The sequence below is a fragment of the Euleptes europaea genome, chromosome 19 (assembly GCF_029931775.1).
Source record: "Euleptes europaea isolate rEulEur1 chromosome 19, rEulEur1.hap1, whole genome shotgun sequence".
Lineage (NCBI taxonomy): Eukaryota > Metazoa > Chordata > Lepidosauria > Squamata > Sphaerodactylidae > Euleptes > Euleptes europaea.
The window spans coordinates 36,289,148-36,306,807 of record NC_079330.1 but is presented as its reverse complement, the minus strand read 5'-3'; the positions used below and the strand labels follow the sequence as shown (position 1 = coordinate 36,306,807).

The window sequence follows — 17,660 nt, the reverse complement described above, 5'->3', positions numbered from 1 at the left end:
CTCCTGGGGGGGTAGGTGGAGAGAGCATCAAGGGTGGGGAGTGAGAGGTGTGCCAAGGGTGGGGGGTAGGAAGGCATGCACCCTCTCCACAAGTTTCTTGTGGGCCCCCACTTGTCTACATACTAATAGCCAAGTCGGCTAAATCTAAGGATACTTATATCCAGTGACTGGAGCTGTGAACAGGCAAGACACATTTTTCTACAAACCTGAAAAAATGCTCCAGGTTTGCTGAAAAATGTGAAATCTAATTGAGTGTTAAAAAAACAATAATGATAAAAGGGGAGCCTGTAGCTTTAAGCAACGAATTCCCTCAGTGGCTGTTTCTAGGCAACCATAGCATTCCAGGCTTCAGTTTCTGTGAGTAAAAAGCAGAGGGAGGTGGCAGGGTGTCAGGCTTCAGTACCTCATTGCATTCCAGCAATATAAACTTCACTCCAGACGCAGCAGAGAGTTTAAAGTTTTATTAAGAAAGTGAACAGGTTCAGTAGTCTATACGAACTTAAGGTTAGAATGCCGATGGGAAGGATATAGGCTAACTATATAGAGAACACACAGTAGAATTGATTACACGTAATCTTTGAAATGCAAAACATCAGGTTTCTTTCAAGCTTCTAGAGGTGCCAGGGTTCTGGCAGAATTGACACCTTGAGAACAGATAGTTGATTTACAATAGGAAGGCTTTGAAGTGGAATTGTTACGGACCGGCCTTTGTCCCCTCTTCCCAAACTGAAGGGAACTTTCCCACGAGAACGGGATGGGGGGGGAAGAACACGGACCTTGCTCATCCCGGGTCCGACTGGGTGCCCTCGCTGACACTCCGCTTCCCCAAAGACCCCTTCCCGGATTTTCTTGGTTTGGCGGGGTAGTGCCGATGAAATTCCGCCACCAGGGTGGGGGCCTTTACATGCATAGCGGACACCCATTCATCGTGGCTGGAGTTCAGGTGTTTCCAATGCACGAGATACTCCAGCTGGCCCCTTCGCACCCGAGAATCTAACACCTTGGAGATCTCAAAGTGCTGTTCCCCTTGCACCATAATTGGGATCGCAGCTGCGGGTTCAGGGTGCCATTCCAGTGCCGGTATAAAGGGTTTTAACAGACTCACATGGAATACTGGGTGCACCCCCTGTAAGGTTTTCGGCAGTTCCAACTCCACAGTAACCTCATTGATAACCCGGGAGATGGGGAACGGCCCCATAAATTTTTGACTTAGTTTCTTGCATGGATGTAAAGACCTGAGATTTTTGGTGGAGAGATAAACCTTCCCTCCGACCTTTAATTCCCATTGGGGCGCCCTGTGTTTGTCTGCCTGCGCCTTGTATCTCTCCTTTGCCTGCTCCAAATTTTTTACAAGCCAGGGCCAAGTATTCCTCGCTGTGTTGGCCCACACTGATACCTCGGGGGAGTCACCGCCTGGCGGGAGGGGTAAGGCCCCCAAAGGCCCGAATTCCAATCCGTAGACCGCTTTGAATGGGCTTATACCAGTAGCAGAGTGTACCGAGTTATTATAGGCGTATTCCGCCAGAGGCAGCAGGTCGACCCAATTGTCCTGGTGGTAATTCACAAAACAGCGCATGTAACATTTGACCACAGCGCATGTTACATTTGACCACAACATTTGACCCTTTCAGTCTGCCCATCTCTCTGCGAGTGATAGGCCGAAGACAAGCCCTGCTGCACACCCACAAGTCCCAAAAACACCTTCCGAAACTTAGACACGAAAACAGACCCCCTGTCACTCACAACCTTCCATGGGAAGCCGTGTAATCTGAAGACCTGGTGCACAAACAAGCGAGCCAGTTTGTGTGCAGAGGGCATTCTGTCTCATGGAACGAGGTGAACTTGTTTCGAGAAGAGGTCCGTGATCACCCACAGAACCATCTTCCCCCGGCTAGATGGGAGATCGGTTATGAAATCCATCCCGATTACCCGCCAGGGTGCTTCTGGGGTCTCTAGGGGTTTTAACAATCCAGGAGACTTCCCCATTAAGCGCTTGCTTGTTGCACACACGGCACAGGATTTAATGAACATATCGATGTCCTGGCGCATTCCCGGCCACCAGAACTACCTTCTTGCTAGGTGCAGGGTTTTCACGAACCCAAAATGCCCCCCCTTTTTGAACTGTGGCTCCATTCCAACACCTCCCATCGTAGTTCCAGGGGGACGTAGTGTTTATCATTGTGGGTACCATTCCTGTCAGTCGCCTGGGATGGGAGAGACTTATTCCCTCGCTCTCACTGAAGAGCCTCCCCCCACCTTTCTTTGACGGTACCAGGAAGGTTCTCCGGGACCGCCCAGACCTGGGGAGTATAGATAGCCGACTTTCGAGAAGAGACTGTGACCGGCTCTTCTGCCCTGCCCCCCCCTGCTCATGTTGAGAGGACTCCCTCCCCTCTTCTGTGACCGCGCCCGGAAGATCCCCTGAGGCCGCCGGGGATGAGGGGGCAGAAGCCACCCTCGCCTGAGAGGAGACAGAAACTGATTCTCCCGCCGCTGAGCGGGACTGGGCTCTGGTTAGGACTCTTGCGCTACCCCCCTCTGGAGTCAAGCCCAGGTGTTCCGGGGTAAAAAGGGATCCCACCGGCCGTTTGACTCTGCATTCAAATTGTGGCATCCGGGACAGCCCATCCGCCAGGCAGTTGTCCTTCCCGGGCATGTGTTTAATGGTGCATTTCGCCGTGAAATGGCCCATCTTCCCGCACTGGAGACATGCTCCTTCCTTTGAACGGCATGCCTTTTCCAGGCTGTAGTCCCCGCGGTTCCTTCTGTCTCGCTGCGGTTCCGTTGTATTGTCCCCCTTGGCAGGAGCCGCGGGAGGTACCTTTGACGGGCGATCCTTGGAAAACTGGAGGGTTACCTTACAATTCTCCACCAAGGCCGCCAGTTTAATCCAGTCCTCTACCGACTCTGGATCTCCCAGGGTTAAACAGCCGTCCAGCACTTCCCAACGCAGTCCTTCGCGGAAGTGCTGGACCTTGGTGGCCTCACTCCATTCCCTTATCTTGCAGGATAGGGATAAAAAATCCTGAGTGTACTCACTTACAGAGCGGGCCCCGTTTCAAACGACGCATGGCAATCTTTGCCTTCTCCCCTCTGTGGGGATCCTCAAAATGGCGCCCCAGCGCAGACATAAATTCTGGCAGGGATTTCAAGACCCTGGGCATAGTCTCTGTTGCCGTTACTGCCCATTCCACCGCCTCCTTCTCCAGTAGGCTGATCACGTATCTGACCCAGGCTTCTTCCGAAGGAAAGGTTTCCCCTTGATCCTTCATGAGCCCGGACACTTGGAGTAGAAAGTGGGGTAGCGAGTGCTGGATCCGCCGAAGGACACTTTCAGATCCCTGGCGGTAGGGCACCTGGGCGAGGGTGCCTCTCTACAGACGGGTGGTTCCGCGGTGGCTCGGGGTTGCTGCGAGGGCAGTCCGAGCTCTCTCACTGCTCCCAAAACTGCAGCCAAGTCCTTCCGCAGAGCGTCCAGCTACGCCTGCATATCCCGGTTCTGTAGAGCCAACATCTGGTTCTGCCCACATAGCAGGCAACTTCCTCCACAGCGATGGTGACTGGGGTGACCGGAGTGTGGGTGATCAAGGGTTCCTCCACCCCTTCTGCAGGAACGGCCTCCCGGTTTCACTCTCCCCCTTCTCCGTACCAAGCGGTTAGCGGTCCCCGGTAAAATCCGCCCCATGGTTCAGATGCTGCCCGTTCGTTGGTCCCAATTCTCCGTCATTGCTCGACTTGCATAGGCAAGGAGGTCCACGTCGGCACCTCAGAAAAATCGGCGGGCCCAGCCGGGCGCTGCTCCAGGTCAAAATCAATAAGGGAGGTTGCCCCCCGTTCGTCGCTCTGACGGAGGTCTTCCCCCGTCTTGAGCAAGTGTGCAGATTGCACAGACATACTAGTACTAACTATTTACTAACACAAAAATAAAAAAGAAAGCTAAGGGGATTCTAACCTACTGTCAGGCTTCAGTACATCATTGCATTCCAGCAATATAAACTTCACTCCAGACACAGCAGAGAGTTTAAAGTTTTATTAAGAAAGTGAACGGGTTCAGTAGTCTATACAAACTTAAGGTTAAAATGCTGATGGGAAGGATACAGGCTAACTATATAGAGAACACACAGTAGAATTGATTACACGTAATCTTTGAAATGCAAAACATCAGGTTTCTTTCAAGCCTCTAGAGGTGCCAGGGTTCTGGCAGAATTGACACCTTGAGAACAGATAGTTGATTTACAATAGGAAGGCTGTGAAGTGGAAGTGTTACTGTCTCCGGCCTTCGTCCCCTCTTCCCAAACTGAAGGGAACTTTCCCACGAGAACGGGAGGGGGGGGAAGAACACAGAGCTTGCTCATCCCGGGTCTGACTGGGTGCCCTCGCTGACACAGGGTCTTTTCCAGGCCTATTTTGGACTTTGAGGGAGGACCCACTGGGGCCAGCCCTGGCTAGGTTTGCCAGCTCCAGGATGGGAAATACCTGGAGATTTTGTGGTAGGGTTTGGGGAGGGGAGAGGCCTCAGCAGGGTATAATGCCATACAGTCCACTCTCCAAAGCAACCATATTCTCCAGGGGGTCAGATCTCTGTTGTCTGAAGTTCAGTGGTAATTTTGGGACATCAGGTCCCACCAGGAGGTTGTTAACTAAAGTTGCCAGCTCCGTGTTGGAAAATACCTGGAGATTTTGAGGGCGGAGCCTGAGGAGGGCGGGGTTTGGGGAGGGGAGGGATTTCAGTGCCATAGAGTGCACCTTCCAAAGCAGCCATTTTCTCCAGGTGAACTGATTGATCTCTGTCGACTGGAGAGCAGCTGTAATAGTGGGAGATCTCCAGCCACCACCTGGAGACTGGAGGAGAAAATAGACACCACTGTACTAGTATCAAAGGATAACAAATTCAGTACAGGAGCGAATAATACTTATAAGTGCAAACAAATATTTATATGCTACCGTGTCTAATACAATACGAACTTCATAAATATACAAAAAGAACCATTCATACAGTTGTAACACACATACACAAAATCATCTCTAGGATGGTGGTGAATGGAAAAAGTTCAATAAAAGGTGCAGTTTCTCTCACCACCTGGAGACTGGCAACCTAATTGGTAACCCTAGACAAAACCGGGGGGAGGGGACGACCCAATCTAAAAACAAAGTTGGGCACCCAAAGGTTGAGGGGAAATAACTCACTTAAATTATGAAATATATTTATTATAAAGTGCTCGTGCATAGATTAAAAACAAACCCATATGGCAACAAATCGATTACAGCAAAGCTTTTGACTGTGTGGATCACGAAAAGCTATGGCTGGTTTTAGAGGAATTGGGTGTGCCACTACATCTGATCGTTTTGATGAGCAACCTGTACTCTGGACAAGAGGCCACAGTTCGAACAGAATATGGAGAAACAGAATGGTTTCCAGTTGGCAAAGGTGTCAGACAAGGATGTATTTTATCTCCCTATCTCTTCAGTCTATATGCAGAACATATAATTAGGAAAGCTGGATTAGATTTAGATGAAGGTGGAGTGAAAATTGGAGGAACATTAATAATTTGAGATATGCTGATGACACTACATTATTGGCAGAAAATAGTGAAGACTTGAAATGACTACTGCTGAAAGTTAAAAGAGAAAGTGCCAAAGCAGGACTACAGCTGAACATCAAGAAGACAAAAGTAATGACTACAGGAGAATTACACAACTTTAAGGTTGACAATGAGGAAATTGAAATGGTTCGAGACTTTCTATTCCTTGGCTCCACCATCAACCAAAAGGGAGACTGCAGCCAAGAAATCAGAAGGAGATTGAGACTGGGAAGGGCAGCCATGAAGGTGCTAGAAAAGACTTTGAAGTGTAAGGATGTGTCACTGGCCACCAAGACTAGATTAATTCATGCCATCGTATTCCCTATTACTATGTATGGGTGTGAAAGCTGGACAATGAAGAAAGCTGATAGGAAGAAAGTAGATTCCTTTGAAATGTGGTGTTGGAGGAGAGTGTTACAGATTAGGGCTGTTGATTCGGTTCGGCCCGAACTGAAAATCAGCCGAATTTCCCTTGATTCGGTGGTTTTTAGTTCGGGACGAACCGAACTCAAAAATGGCGGGCAACCGGGGGGGCCGAATTCAGCGAGTTCGGGAATTCATGAATAAATCCGGCAAATTCGGCCGTCAGTAAGCAGCATAACCTTCAGTAAGCAGCATTCTCCTCCCCCGGCCAATTGGTGGCCAAGCTGGGTCTTCTTCTAGCCAATCAGTCAAGATTGAGTACTGGAGGAATCAGCTGATGTGCGGCCCGGCCGGTGAGAGAGAGAGAGAGAGGGAAATCTTCGTGTGTGTGCACGGGGGTGGTTGTGCACATTCACTCCTTTCCGTGGCTGCAGGGGGCGCATTTTTGGGTGTGCCGACCCCAAACTTTCAGGGGATATTCAGACAAGCCTTCTTAAGAGACCACCCAAGTTTTGTAAACATTGGGTCAGGGGGTCCCGAGATATGGGCTCCCCCCTTTTTCTTTCCATGGCTGCAGGGGGCGCATTTTTGGGTGTGCCGACCCCAAACTTTCAGCGGAGCATCAGACAAGGCTTCTTAAGAGACCCCCCAAGTTTTGTAAACATTGGGTCAGGGGGTCCCGAGATATGGGCTCCACCCCTTTTTCCTCTCCCCCCTTTTCCATTTCCGTGGCTGCAGGGGGCGCTTTTTTGGGGGTGCAGCCCCCAAACTTTTATCATAGCTTCAGACAATCCTTCTTAAGAGACCACCCAAGTTTTGTAAAGATGGGTTCAGTGGGGGCAGAAATATCGGCTCCCCCCTTTTCTCTTTCCGTGGCTGCAGGGGGCGCATTTTTGGGTGTGCCGATCCCAAACTTTCAGCGGAGCTTCAGACAAGGCTTCATAAGAGACCACCCAAGTTTTGTAAACATTGGGTCAGGGCCCCCCGAGATATGGGCTTTCCCCTTTTCCCTATTGGGATGAATGGATCACCCTCGAGAGATGCATACATATGGATCTCATATTGGATACAAATGGAATCATATTGGATTACCCAGCCTCCCAGCCGCTCCTGATGGAACAGAAGACAGCCACAGTAAGACCCCTTTGGGGGCTTTAATCTGTAATTTTTCTTTTCTCTGTGTGTGTGTGGGGGGGGGGAAGCAGAGTCTGTGTGTGTGTGGGGAGGGAGCAGTTTCTGTGGGTGGGTAAGCCAAAGGGGGCTTTTGCCGGTTCTGCCTGGGGTGTGTCTTCCCCCTCCAGTCTCTCTCTCTCTGGTTTGAGGGGGGGCTTCATTTTTATGTCTTCAGGTTTTCCCTCATTCATAAGATCAGTTAGGTTATTTTGATGCTTGCTCAAAACTGGTTTTCAAATGGTGACTTAAAGAATGCATCTGCCTGGTCCCAAGTCCAATGCAAAAGGAGAAATTCCACCCCCTCCTGCTCATTATGCATAGCTAGCTGCCTCTGTCCCTTTCCATGGTTTGCAAACTCCCAGGTGTCAGGTGTTGCTTTGCACTGTTGCAAAGGTGCTTGTGTTGCTTTGCACTGTTGCACTGTGTGCTTGTGTTGCTTTGCAGTTGTATTGTGTTGCTTTACACTGTAGCATTGCATGCTTGTGTTGCTTTGCAGTTGTATTGTTTTGCAAAATTCTTCACACCTGCCCCGCCCTTTGCATGTTTGCAAAGGTGTTGCTTTGCAGTTGTATTGCTTTGCAAAGTTCTTAGCACCTGCCCCGCCCTTGCTCTCATCAGCTGTTTGTCGGGGCTGGGAGCTTTGTGCGTGGGCGGCAAGCTCTGCCCAGAGATGCACATTAAGGGTGGGGGGACCCCTTTCGGGGCCCATATCTCAGCCCCCCCCCCTGACCCAATGTTTACAAAACTTGGGGGGTCTGGCAAGAAGGGTCCTTTGAAGCTCCTCTGAAAGTTTGGGACCTCTATCCCCAAAAATGCCCCCCCAGAGCCGTGGAAAGGCGCGGTTGTGTTTTTAATGGCTTTATTCGGCCGAATTTTTCCCCCGAACTTTGAATTCCCGCCGAATTGCACGGACCCGAAGCGGGGGAGTTCAGACTTTGGCATATCCCGAATCTAAACGGGCCAAATTCAGCCGAATCCGAACTATACCGAATTTTTTTTTAATTCAACAGCCCTATTACAGATTGCATGGACTGCCAAAAAAACAAATCAGTGGGTTATAAATCAAATCAAGCCTGAACTGACCCTAGAAGTTAAAATGACTAAACTGAGGCTATCGTATTTTGGTCATGAGACGACAAGAGTCACTGGAAAAGACAGTCATGCTAGGAAAAGTTGAGGGCAGCAGGAAAAGAGGAAGACCCAACAGGAGATGGATTGACTCTATAAGAAGCCGCGGCCCTCCATTTGCAAGATCTGAGCATGGCTGTCAAAGACAGGACATTTTGGAGGACTTTTATTCATAGGGGCACGGCACTTAACACACACACACGGCAACAAATACAAGGTTGATAATCTAAAACCACATACCAAACGCATTTCAGCCCCCGTAAATGTATTTAATGAATTTATGTATTTAATACATTTATAAAATAACAATTCTTATGTAAAAACACAATCCACCCATACACACACCTTGCCCTGAGGAACAACGTTTGCAGTGCTATCCCAAGTAGGTCTATTCAGAACCCTACCCTCAGGGCTTACTCCCCGGGGAACGTGCTTAGGACTGCAGGCCGCTGCCAGCTCCCCCCAACATGAAGCTCATGGGCAGGCCTGCATTCCTGCCTTAAAACAACGATGGGAGACCTTAGGGGGGGGAGGGGGGCGCGGCGCCACCAGCACGCCCAGGCGCGGGAGAAGACCGGCGGGCGGTGTGCGCTCCCCTCGCCAGGGGGCGCTCTTTCGCGGCCTCCTGCCTCGAATCCGCCAGTCTCCGAAGCGAGGCTCGTGGAGGAGACCCGGGAACCCCGAGTGAGCATGCGCAGTAAGTGCCCGGGGCCTTCTGCAATGCCGGCGGCAAGGAGGCGAGGCGGGCGGTGGGCCGCGGGGGCGGACGCAGGCTGAGTACCCCGGGGGCGGACAGCTGTGCACGGGGGGCAAAGCAGGGCGGGCGGGTCTACGCGGGGCTGCAACGGGGGCGGGCCAGGCGGGGGCGGGGCCGCCCGCAGACAGCAGGGCCCGCCTTTCCGAGGGAGGCTTGGCGGGATGCGGCTGGCCAGGTGACGTCAGCGGCCCCCGCGCCACGAGAAGCGGCGCAGGCGCAGGCGCAGGCGCGCGTCCGAGGGGGGGGGGCGGCCTGTCTGCCTGGCGGCCTGCCGGGCCTGCGGGCGGCTGCAGCGGGGCGGGCGGTGGGGCGGGCGGTTCTGTGGCGGGCCCGGGTGCCAGCTCCGTGCTCGGGGGCCCCTGGACGGGGAGGTCCCCGCTCACAGGACCTCTGCCGCACGCACACGTGACGGGCGACGCGGATCGGCTCTCCGCCCTGCCTGTCCCGTCACGTGTCAGCTGGTCCTGGGGGGCCGGGAAGGGTCTGCGTGCCTCCTCTCGTCTGAAGGGACCCCAAAACAAGGCCGCGGGCGCGGACAAGGCCGGCCTACGCAGGGGCCTCCTGGGCCCAAGAGAGGAAGGCCCAGAGCCCGCTTGGTCCAGGGAGCCGTTTCTGACAATGGCAAGCCAGGAACTTCCTTTAACGACCCTCCTCCGTACCAGCGGTATTCAGTCATACTGCCTCCGCACATGGAGGCTCCATGTAGCTCTGAAGGTTAATAGCTATGGATAGAGCTACATGCCATTAATTCCCCTAATCTATTTTTAAAGCCATCAAATTCTGTAAGTCAGCTGTGCGTTATATGAAGAGGAATGCAAGAGAGCCCTTCTTCAGTCTCCTTGAGATCTAGCAGTGTGTGGTGGGGGGGGGCCCTCCAGCACACCAGGTGTAATTTTATAAGCCTCCCCCTCTCCTTAGCTGTCCCTCTCTATAAATAATGATGATGACTTTAGTAATCTTTGGTAAAAAGGAGCCGAGGACGGGAATGAGGGTAGATTTAGTTTTCTAATTTCAGTGTGAGAAAATGTCTACAATGAGCACTGCACAGAACATAGAAATCCGCCTTCTTGTTGTTGAAACCGCTGGGCTTTCAGGCTCAGGCTTTTGCCCTCTCTCTGGCGGTGGCTGCTGTCCAGGGTCCCAAGCAGAGAAGGGTCTTACCCAAGGGCCACTACCCAAGGGTCTTTGACTGGAGAGGCCAGGAACTGAACTGGGGACCTTCTGCATGCAAAGCAGGTGCCCTGCCAGGGCATTTCTCTGGAAGATTTCATAACTCCTCAGTCCCCCCTCCCCTTTTTTTTGCGTTTATGAGAAGCTGCTTCATACTTTCATTGGCCCGTCTAGCTCCCAAGAGCAGTCTCCAGGGTATCCAGCAGAGAAAGATCAAACTAAATCCACGAAAGGGCCCAATTTGCAAGATAGTCAGAATTTCAGCTAAAATCCTTTTTGCTGACTGCACCTTCCATTTATTCTCTTGCAAATTGGGCAATATTGTGGATTTTGTTTGATCTTTCTCAGTACAGTTGATTGGATTTTGTCCATGTTTTCATACAGTATATATATATACAAGTGCAACCACTGTGCTCTGACATTCAGTGTCCTGGTTATTCAGCCAATAGGAGATAGCGGGGACTGAACCTTGGACTTCCAGGGAATGCAGCAGGTACTCTGCCGCTGAACCCGTGCCTCCTCCACAGAAAGCAGATTGTGTCCTTAAAGTGTGCGTAATCACAGCAGTAATCACACAGGGTGTGAAAGCTGGACATTGAAGAAAGCTGATAGGAAGAAAATAGATTGCTTTGAAATATGGTGTTGGAGGAGAGTGTTATGGATACCCTGAACTGCCAAAAAAACAAATCATAGAGTTGGAAGGGACCACCAGGGTCATCAAGTCCAACCCCCTGCACATTGCAGGAAATTCACAACTACCTCCCCCTCCACCCCTAGTGACCAGAAGATGGCCAAGATGCCCTCCCTCTCATCATGGCCTTTGGGTTATAGATCAGTGGATTATAGATCAAATCAAGCCTGAACTGACCCTAGAAGCTAAAATGACTAAATTAAGGCTATCGTATTTTGGTCACATCATGAGACAACAAGAGTCACTGGAAAAGTTGAGGGTAGCAGAAAAAGAGGAAGACCCAACAAGAGATGGATGGACTCAATAAAGGAAGCCACAGCTATCAATTTGCAAGATCTGAGCAAGGCTGTCAAAGACAGGACATTTTGGAGGACTTTCATTCATAGGGTCGCCATGAGTCGGAAGCGACTTGATGGCACTTAACACACACACACACAATCACAGCAGCACACAGTAAACAGCCATCCCAGAGAGCAGGTGCCAGGGAGCTCCTGGGTGTGAGGTTCATGTTACATCCCACACCTGCATGATGGTTTGCTGAGTAAAACAGAATGGCATTTTCTCTGATTGCTAATTTTAGATTATAATAGACTGTGGCAAACTGTTAAAGCAGTGATAAACTTTTGAAATGTCTGATTAGCACTTTCAGTGTGGCAAGATGTCTGTCCAGGCCTCAGGGCGAAGGAGTTTATTTTGCACAGTGGGAGAGAGAGAAGTTGTCTCTTGTACAGGCTTTTAAAAAAAGTGTGCAGTAGATTTCTTCTGCTAGGTCTGTGGTAACCTGTGGCTGGTGAGTGAGCCAAAGACTTATTCTTCACTGAATAAGTGAAGCTCAAATCCATATAATTTCATTTGGCAGACTCTTTGAATATACTTTGAAAGGTCCTTGGGGCAGAAATCCGTGGGGCTCCATGTTGCTCCAGGAATATTGATGGCTCCATCTGTTTACATCAAATGCATGTTTCTCCGCTCTGTGATGTGATCACAGAAATGAAAGCCGTGATGGGGCTATGCAGAAAGGCACAAGATTCGGTCTCAGCTGCTGGGGCTGCAAGTGGCTGGTGAAGGCAGCAGAGTGGGATGGTACAGCCAGAGATAGGAGGGGAGACTGTGCCACTTCAGTGGGAAGGTGGGAAAGTGCAGAGAACCCTGGTCCACACCCCTCAAGCAGCCAGCCGCTTTGCTGGCATGGGTGGACTGTGCAGTCTGGCCGGCCCTGAATGCCGCTCATTTCCATTTGAACATAACATAAGAACATAAGAATTTGCAATGCCTTATTTCCTTGTTGCAGGCAAAGGATGGCTCCTCTCCCTGGTGCAGAACTAGTCAAGAGGCCGCTGCAGCTGTACCGCTACCTGCTCCGTTGCTGCAAGGAATTGCCTGGGGGAAACGTCCGGGAGCACTACAGGCATGCTGTCAGGCAGTTATGGAGATTGTCTTGCTGGATCTGGACAGAGAACTCCCCCAAGCCCAGTGTTCTGTTTCCAGCAGGGTCTGGCTGAATGCCTTTGGGAAGCTCAACAGTGGGGCACGATCAGTGCTGGCTGCAAGGTGGGGGAGGAGGAGTATGAGGGTTTCAAGGAAGATGCCACAAGGTCCCTGCTGGATCAGAACTAAAGTCTATCGAGTCCAGCATCCTGTTTCCCACAGCATTCAACAAGAAGACATCCGAGCCAGGGCACAAAGGCCAAATTTTCTGCCTGTTGCCTCCCCACAGATATATTGCATCGGAACATGGAGGTTCTATTTAGCCTTCATGTTTCAATAGCACTGATAGACCTGTCCTCCTCCAGAAATTTGACTCATCCCCTTTTAAAACCCTTGGTGCAAGTGGTGATCGCTACACCTTGTGGCAGTAAGTTCCGTCAGATAACGATGTACCAATAAAGAAGGGCTCCTGTTTGTCTGTCCTCCATCTCCTGCCCATCAGTTCACTGTGCGCCCGAAGGGATGATCTTAGTTGGGCTTCCCTTTCTCAGCAGACCCAACTGTTTGCTTCTGTCCACTCAGCCGCTCTCTCCTCCTGGGCTAGCAAAGAGGTGGCAGTTCTTTCTTTCCATGCATGGTTGGTGCTGCCTCTGTCCTCACCCATCATCCAGCAGCTGCTGCTCACTTACCCATAAGCACTCTTCTGAGCAGAAGGGGGGAACAACCACAGCAGCCTTGCCTTCCCCTCCTCCTCTGGGCATCAGTGGGGATTGGGCCCAGCCATGATCCTGTCCTCACTGTTTTCCAGAGGAAGAGGGCTGGTGAGTGAGCAGCAGCGGTGGCAAGCCCAGTGGAGAGGGCTGCGGTAAGCAGTGGCCCAGACCTCACTGGGTGCTCATACTCCAGTGGGTTTGAGAGGGATGGCTTTCTCTATTTCCTCAATATCTGCCTTACTAGGAAAAGGTGCCGTTTTAACTATTATGATCTGCTTTCACAAAGCAATGTTTCTGCATTTACTTTCATCGCCACTGCAAATGGCAATCAGGACAAAAATGGTCTGCATCCTTCCCCTTATAGCGCTGCAATAAAAAGGTCTGAAGACATACTTTAAAATATATGAAAGCTGGATAACTAGTAGACCATAGCAATAGGCTTTTATAATGTTATTGTACAAGAGCATTTTCCATTTAACACCCCCACACACTCACACACACACACAAAATCCCTCTGATGGCATGCTGGGGACATAGGCAGCCACAAACGGCTGGCAGAAGGTTAATGGTACCAATGTGGGTAGGACCTTTGGAAATACACACCTTTCTGTCCAGACAGTGGGTAAACACGCTTGGATAGCATTCTTTCAAAAAAGATTGTAGCAAAGCTCTGAGTTGTAACTTTAGTATCTGAACTGTAAAAGGTAAAGGTCCTCTGTGCAAGCACCGGGTCATTCCTGACCCATGGGGTGACGTCACATCCCAACGTTTACTAGGCAGACTTTGTTTACCGGGTGGTTTGCCAGTGCCTTCCCCAGTCATCTTCCCTTTACCCCCAGCAAGTTGGGTACTAATTTTACTGACCTCGGAAGGATGGAAGGCTGAGTCAACCTTGGGCCAGCTACCTGAAACCGACTTCCATCGGGATCGAACTCAGGTCGTGAGCAGAGCTTGGACTGCAGTACTGCAGCTTACTACTCTGCACCACGGGGCTCCTAATCTGAACTGCCAGAGCTGTTAATTGAAATTGGTTGCTTTTTTTGACCATTTTTTTTCAGAGCTTCAGAGTTCACGCAGATGAAGACAATCCTGAGAGAATCCAGCAGATTATTAGGAGAGCCATTGAAGATGCCGACTGGGTGATGGAGAAAGTGAGTAATCCCTTGCGAGGATTTGGATCATAAGGCTGGAGCGCACAGAACCCATGAAGTGTTAACTGCAGGTGGCGCATCAGACTGATGTTTCTCCCAATTCCTCCTAATGTAGTGGGCAAGCAGTATTTTAAATATAATTTAGCTTAAAAGGATGGTTTTTTATGCAATATCTGCTAATTAACAGCTAGTTTTCATGTTAGTAACTGGCAGGAAGAAAAAACTCCATGCTTTAGCTCAATAGCTAATTGGAAAGAGAAGAGGGTGAGCCGTTACCGGGTGCATAGCCAAATAAACTCCAAAAATGTAAATAAGCAGATAAGAACGAAATATTCTCGTCTCTTTGAATTTTGAAACACTGCCGGAGTGGGGGTGCTTGGCTTACATTGAATTCCCTTTGAAAGAGGCTTATAACACCTTTTCTGAGACTTTTCGCACCTAGCATAAGTGATGGATTTGACATTGGAAATCTGATAACAGCCTTATCAGCAGCAGACATAGCCCTGGGGCATAGGACCTTTGGAGGTGCGATAAAAGGTGGAAGGGATTAAGATGTGTTTTGAGAACATGTAAAAATCCTTGGGAAAGGTGTCATAAGTAAATCCCCTAGATTACAGTTTCTCAGGGTAAATCCTGAATAAGGGTGTTGGAAATTGAGAGAAATTGGGACACTATCCCCCGGACACACTTAGGTGATGTCTGTAAGAGAGTTCTCTAACCAACCAGCAGGCAAGCATATTTGATAGAGAACACCCTTACAGACTGTCTGGTCCCTGTGACTTGTTAGTTTGCAGTTTGTCTAGACGTTCTAGGACTTCCTGCCTTGTTACCACTATTTGCCCCAGTTCCTCATTCTCCCCTCTCCAAAACCTCTGTTCAGGAGAAGGAGTGAAAACAGGTGAGAAGAATTCATTGAGTTTCTCAGCAGTCGCTTTATCTTCCCTTAGTGTTCCTTTACTCTCATTATCCAATGGTCCAACCGCTTCCCTAGCTGGTTTCCTACTCCTAATATACTTAAAGGTTTGCTTATTGTTTGTTTTGATGTGTTTAGCGATATGCCCCTCAAAATCTTTTTTTGCATCTCTAATTTTCTGCTTGCATTTCCTTTGTGCAAGTTTGTGTTTGCTTTTGTTTGCCTCGTTTGAGCAATCCTTCCAGTCTCTGAAGGAAGCCTTTTTCTCTCTCTAATTGCTTCCTTCACCTTACCCGTTAGCCATGGTGGTGACCTCTTGGACTTATTACTACCTTTCCTGACTTGTGGTTTACAAGCTAGCTGAGCCTCTAGTAATGTGGACTTGAGTAACCCCCAAGTCTTTTCCAGAGATTTAACCCTCCTAACTGTTCCTTTCAACTTCCTCTTTACCAGGAAGTTTTACCTCATTTTAGAGAAGTTCCCTCTTTTACAGTCAAAGATAATTGTGTGAGATTTCCCAGTCACTCTCCCACTTACATATAAATTGAATTTGATTCAATTGTGGTCGCTATTGCCAACTGGCTCAACTACATCCACATCCCGCACTAAGTCACTGGCAGCACCACAAAGTATTAAATCCAGGATCGCCTCCCCTCTGGTTGGGTCTATGACCAACTGTTCGAGGGCACAGTCATTTAGGATGTCTAAAACATTTATCTCTTTGGCTTGACTGGAGCATACATTTATCCAGTCAATATGAGGGTAGTTAAAGTCTCCCAATATTACTACTTCATTACCTTTACATGCTTCCCTAATTTCATTCTTCATCTCAAGATAACCCTGAGCCGTTTGGTCAGGGGGCCAATAGAACGTCCCCAGTACTAAATCTCCTTTGGGGCCCGGAATCATCACCCATAAGGATTCTGTGGATGAGTCTGTCCTTTTTATGGTTTATAGCTTATTAGACACTATGCTTTCCTTGATATACATAGCAACCCCTCCAATACGCCCTTCCCTGTCATTTTTATAGAGTTTGTAACCAGGGATGACTATATCCCACTGGTTCTCTCCCCTCCACCAGGTTTCTGTAATGCTCACTATATCTATGTTTTCTCTTAAAACCATGCACTCTAACTCCCCCATTTTTGCTTGGAGGCTTCTAGCATTAGCATAGAAACACCTCCACCCTGTCTCTCTCTTTCGACTTGCCTAGCATGTGCTTTTGGGCATCCTTAAGTGGCTATCCCACTTTTTTTAACCATCCTCTTTCATGTCTATGCCATTCCCATGTGGGCAATCTGAAGCAATTTTCCCTTTGTCCGTGTACATTGAGTCTGCCCAAACCGCATGCTTCTCAGCTCCTGTCGGCTTTCCCCCCAGGTTCAGTTTAAAAGCTGCTCTGCCACCATTTTTATATTACACGCCAGCAGTCTGGCTCCATCCTGGTTCAAGTGGAGCCCATCTCTTTTTGTATAGGCCTGGCTTGTCCCAAAATGTTGCCCAGTTCCTTACAAATCTAAAGCCCTCCTCCCTGCACTACCGTCTCATCCACGCATTGACACCAGCTGAATCAGATGCCATTGCTGCATCCTGGGACAAAGAATTCCACATGTTTTTGAATAAAGAAATACTTTGGGGGGGTCTTTTGATGGAAGATCTAGCATAGTGTAGTGGCTAGAGTATCAGACCAGGATCTGGGAAACCCGGGTTCAAGTCTCTGTTCTGCCGTGAACATGTTAGGTGATCATGGACCAGTTACTCTCTCTCAGCCTAACCTACCTCACATGGTGTTTGTTGAGAGGATAAAATGAAGGAGGGGAGATCAATGCTGTAAACTGCTTTGAGTCGCCATTGCGAAGAAAAGCAGGGTTTAAATATATAGATAAATAAATATTAGGAAAACGTAATTCTCCTAAAATAGATTATTAACATTTCAAAATCTAGCTGTACCCTGGTAGAGTAGATTTGCAGACCCGTAGTGATCGAACACAGTATTTTGACACTAGAGACGATGCATCCACTCTCCATTCTTCTGCCTCTGGACTACTCATGAGCCTGGGAAAGGAGTGCAACCCTGGGAAAATGACAACAGAATGCTGGGGGGGTGGGGGAGAGGAAGTCCTGTTTTGGCCCAGAGGGAAAGGGAGGGGTACCAGAAAGACAGGGAACGTCTCCAATAAATAAGGATGGAATATATTGACTAATATTGTCAGCCTGTATGGTATTTCTTTTCAGTATAAAAAACAGAAGTAGAGGGAGGATGGGAAAGAAGGCAACTGACGACTGGAGAAGGCTGGACAACAACCTCTTGTGTAGACTTCAGGCAATAGATGCTTCCCTCCTTCCTCCAGCTGGTCTATTCAGAAGTTCTTTGTGGTCACTGGCCATCTGGTGGCAGACAGGAGGCCTCTGATGAAGGGGGCCAAACTATGATTAAGTTATGAACAGCATGAAATGTGGAGCCAAAGTTCCTAGCTGAGTCTACAGGAAGCAGTCAGATACTGGGAAACCATACAAATCACCGTTCTGTATGCCGGGATGTACAGGATTTAGAGGAAATACTGAATTTAGCCTCCTTTTGTTAGAATTCT

General features: G+C 49.3%; 1 protein-coding gene across 1 annotated transcript; it reads left to right on the top strand.

The window, feature by feature from the left end:
- Positions 1–12,144: 12,144 nt before the first annotated feature.
- On the top strand, positions 12,145–17,328 carry LYRM9 (LYR motif containing 9). The gene is made up of 4 exons (XM_056865404.1): positions 12,145–12,287; position 12,356; positions 14,064–14,156; positions 17,305–17,328. Exons 1-4 carry the CDS (start codon positions 12,163–12,165, stop codon positions 17,320–17,322), a joined length of 237 nt encoding a protein of 78 aa, XP_056721382.1. The 5' UTR covers positions 12,145–12,162; the 3' UTR covers positions 17,323–17,328.
- The last annotated feature ends 332 nt before the right edge of the window (positions 17,329–17,660 follow it).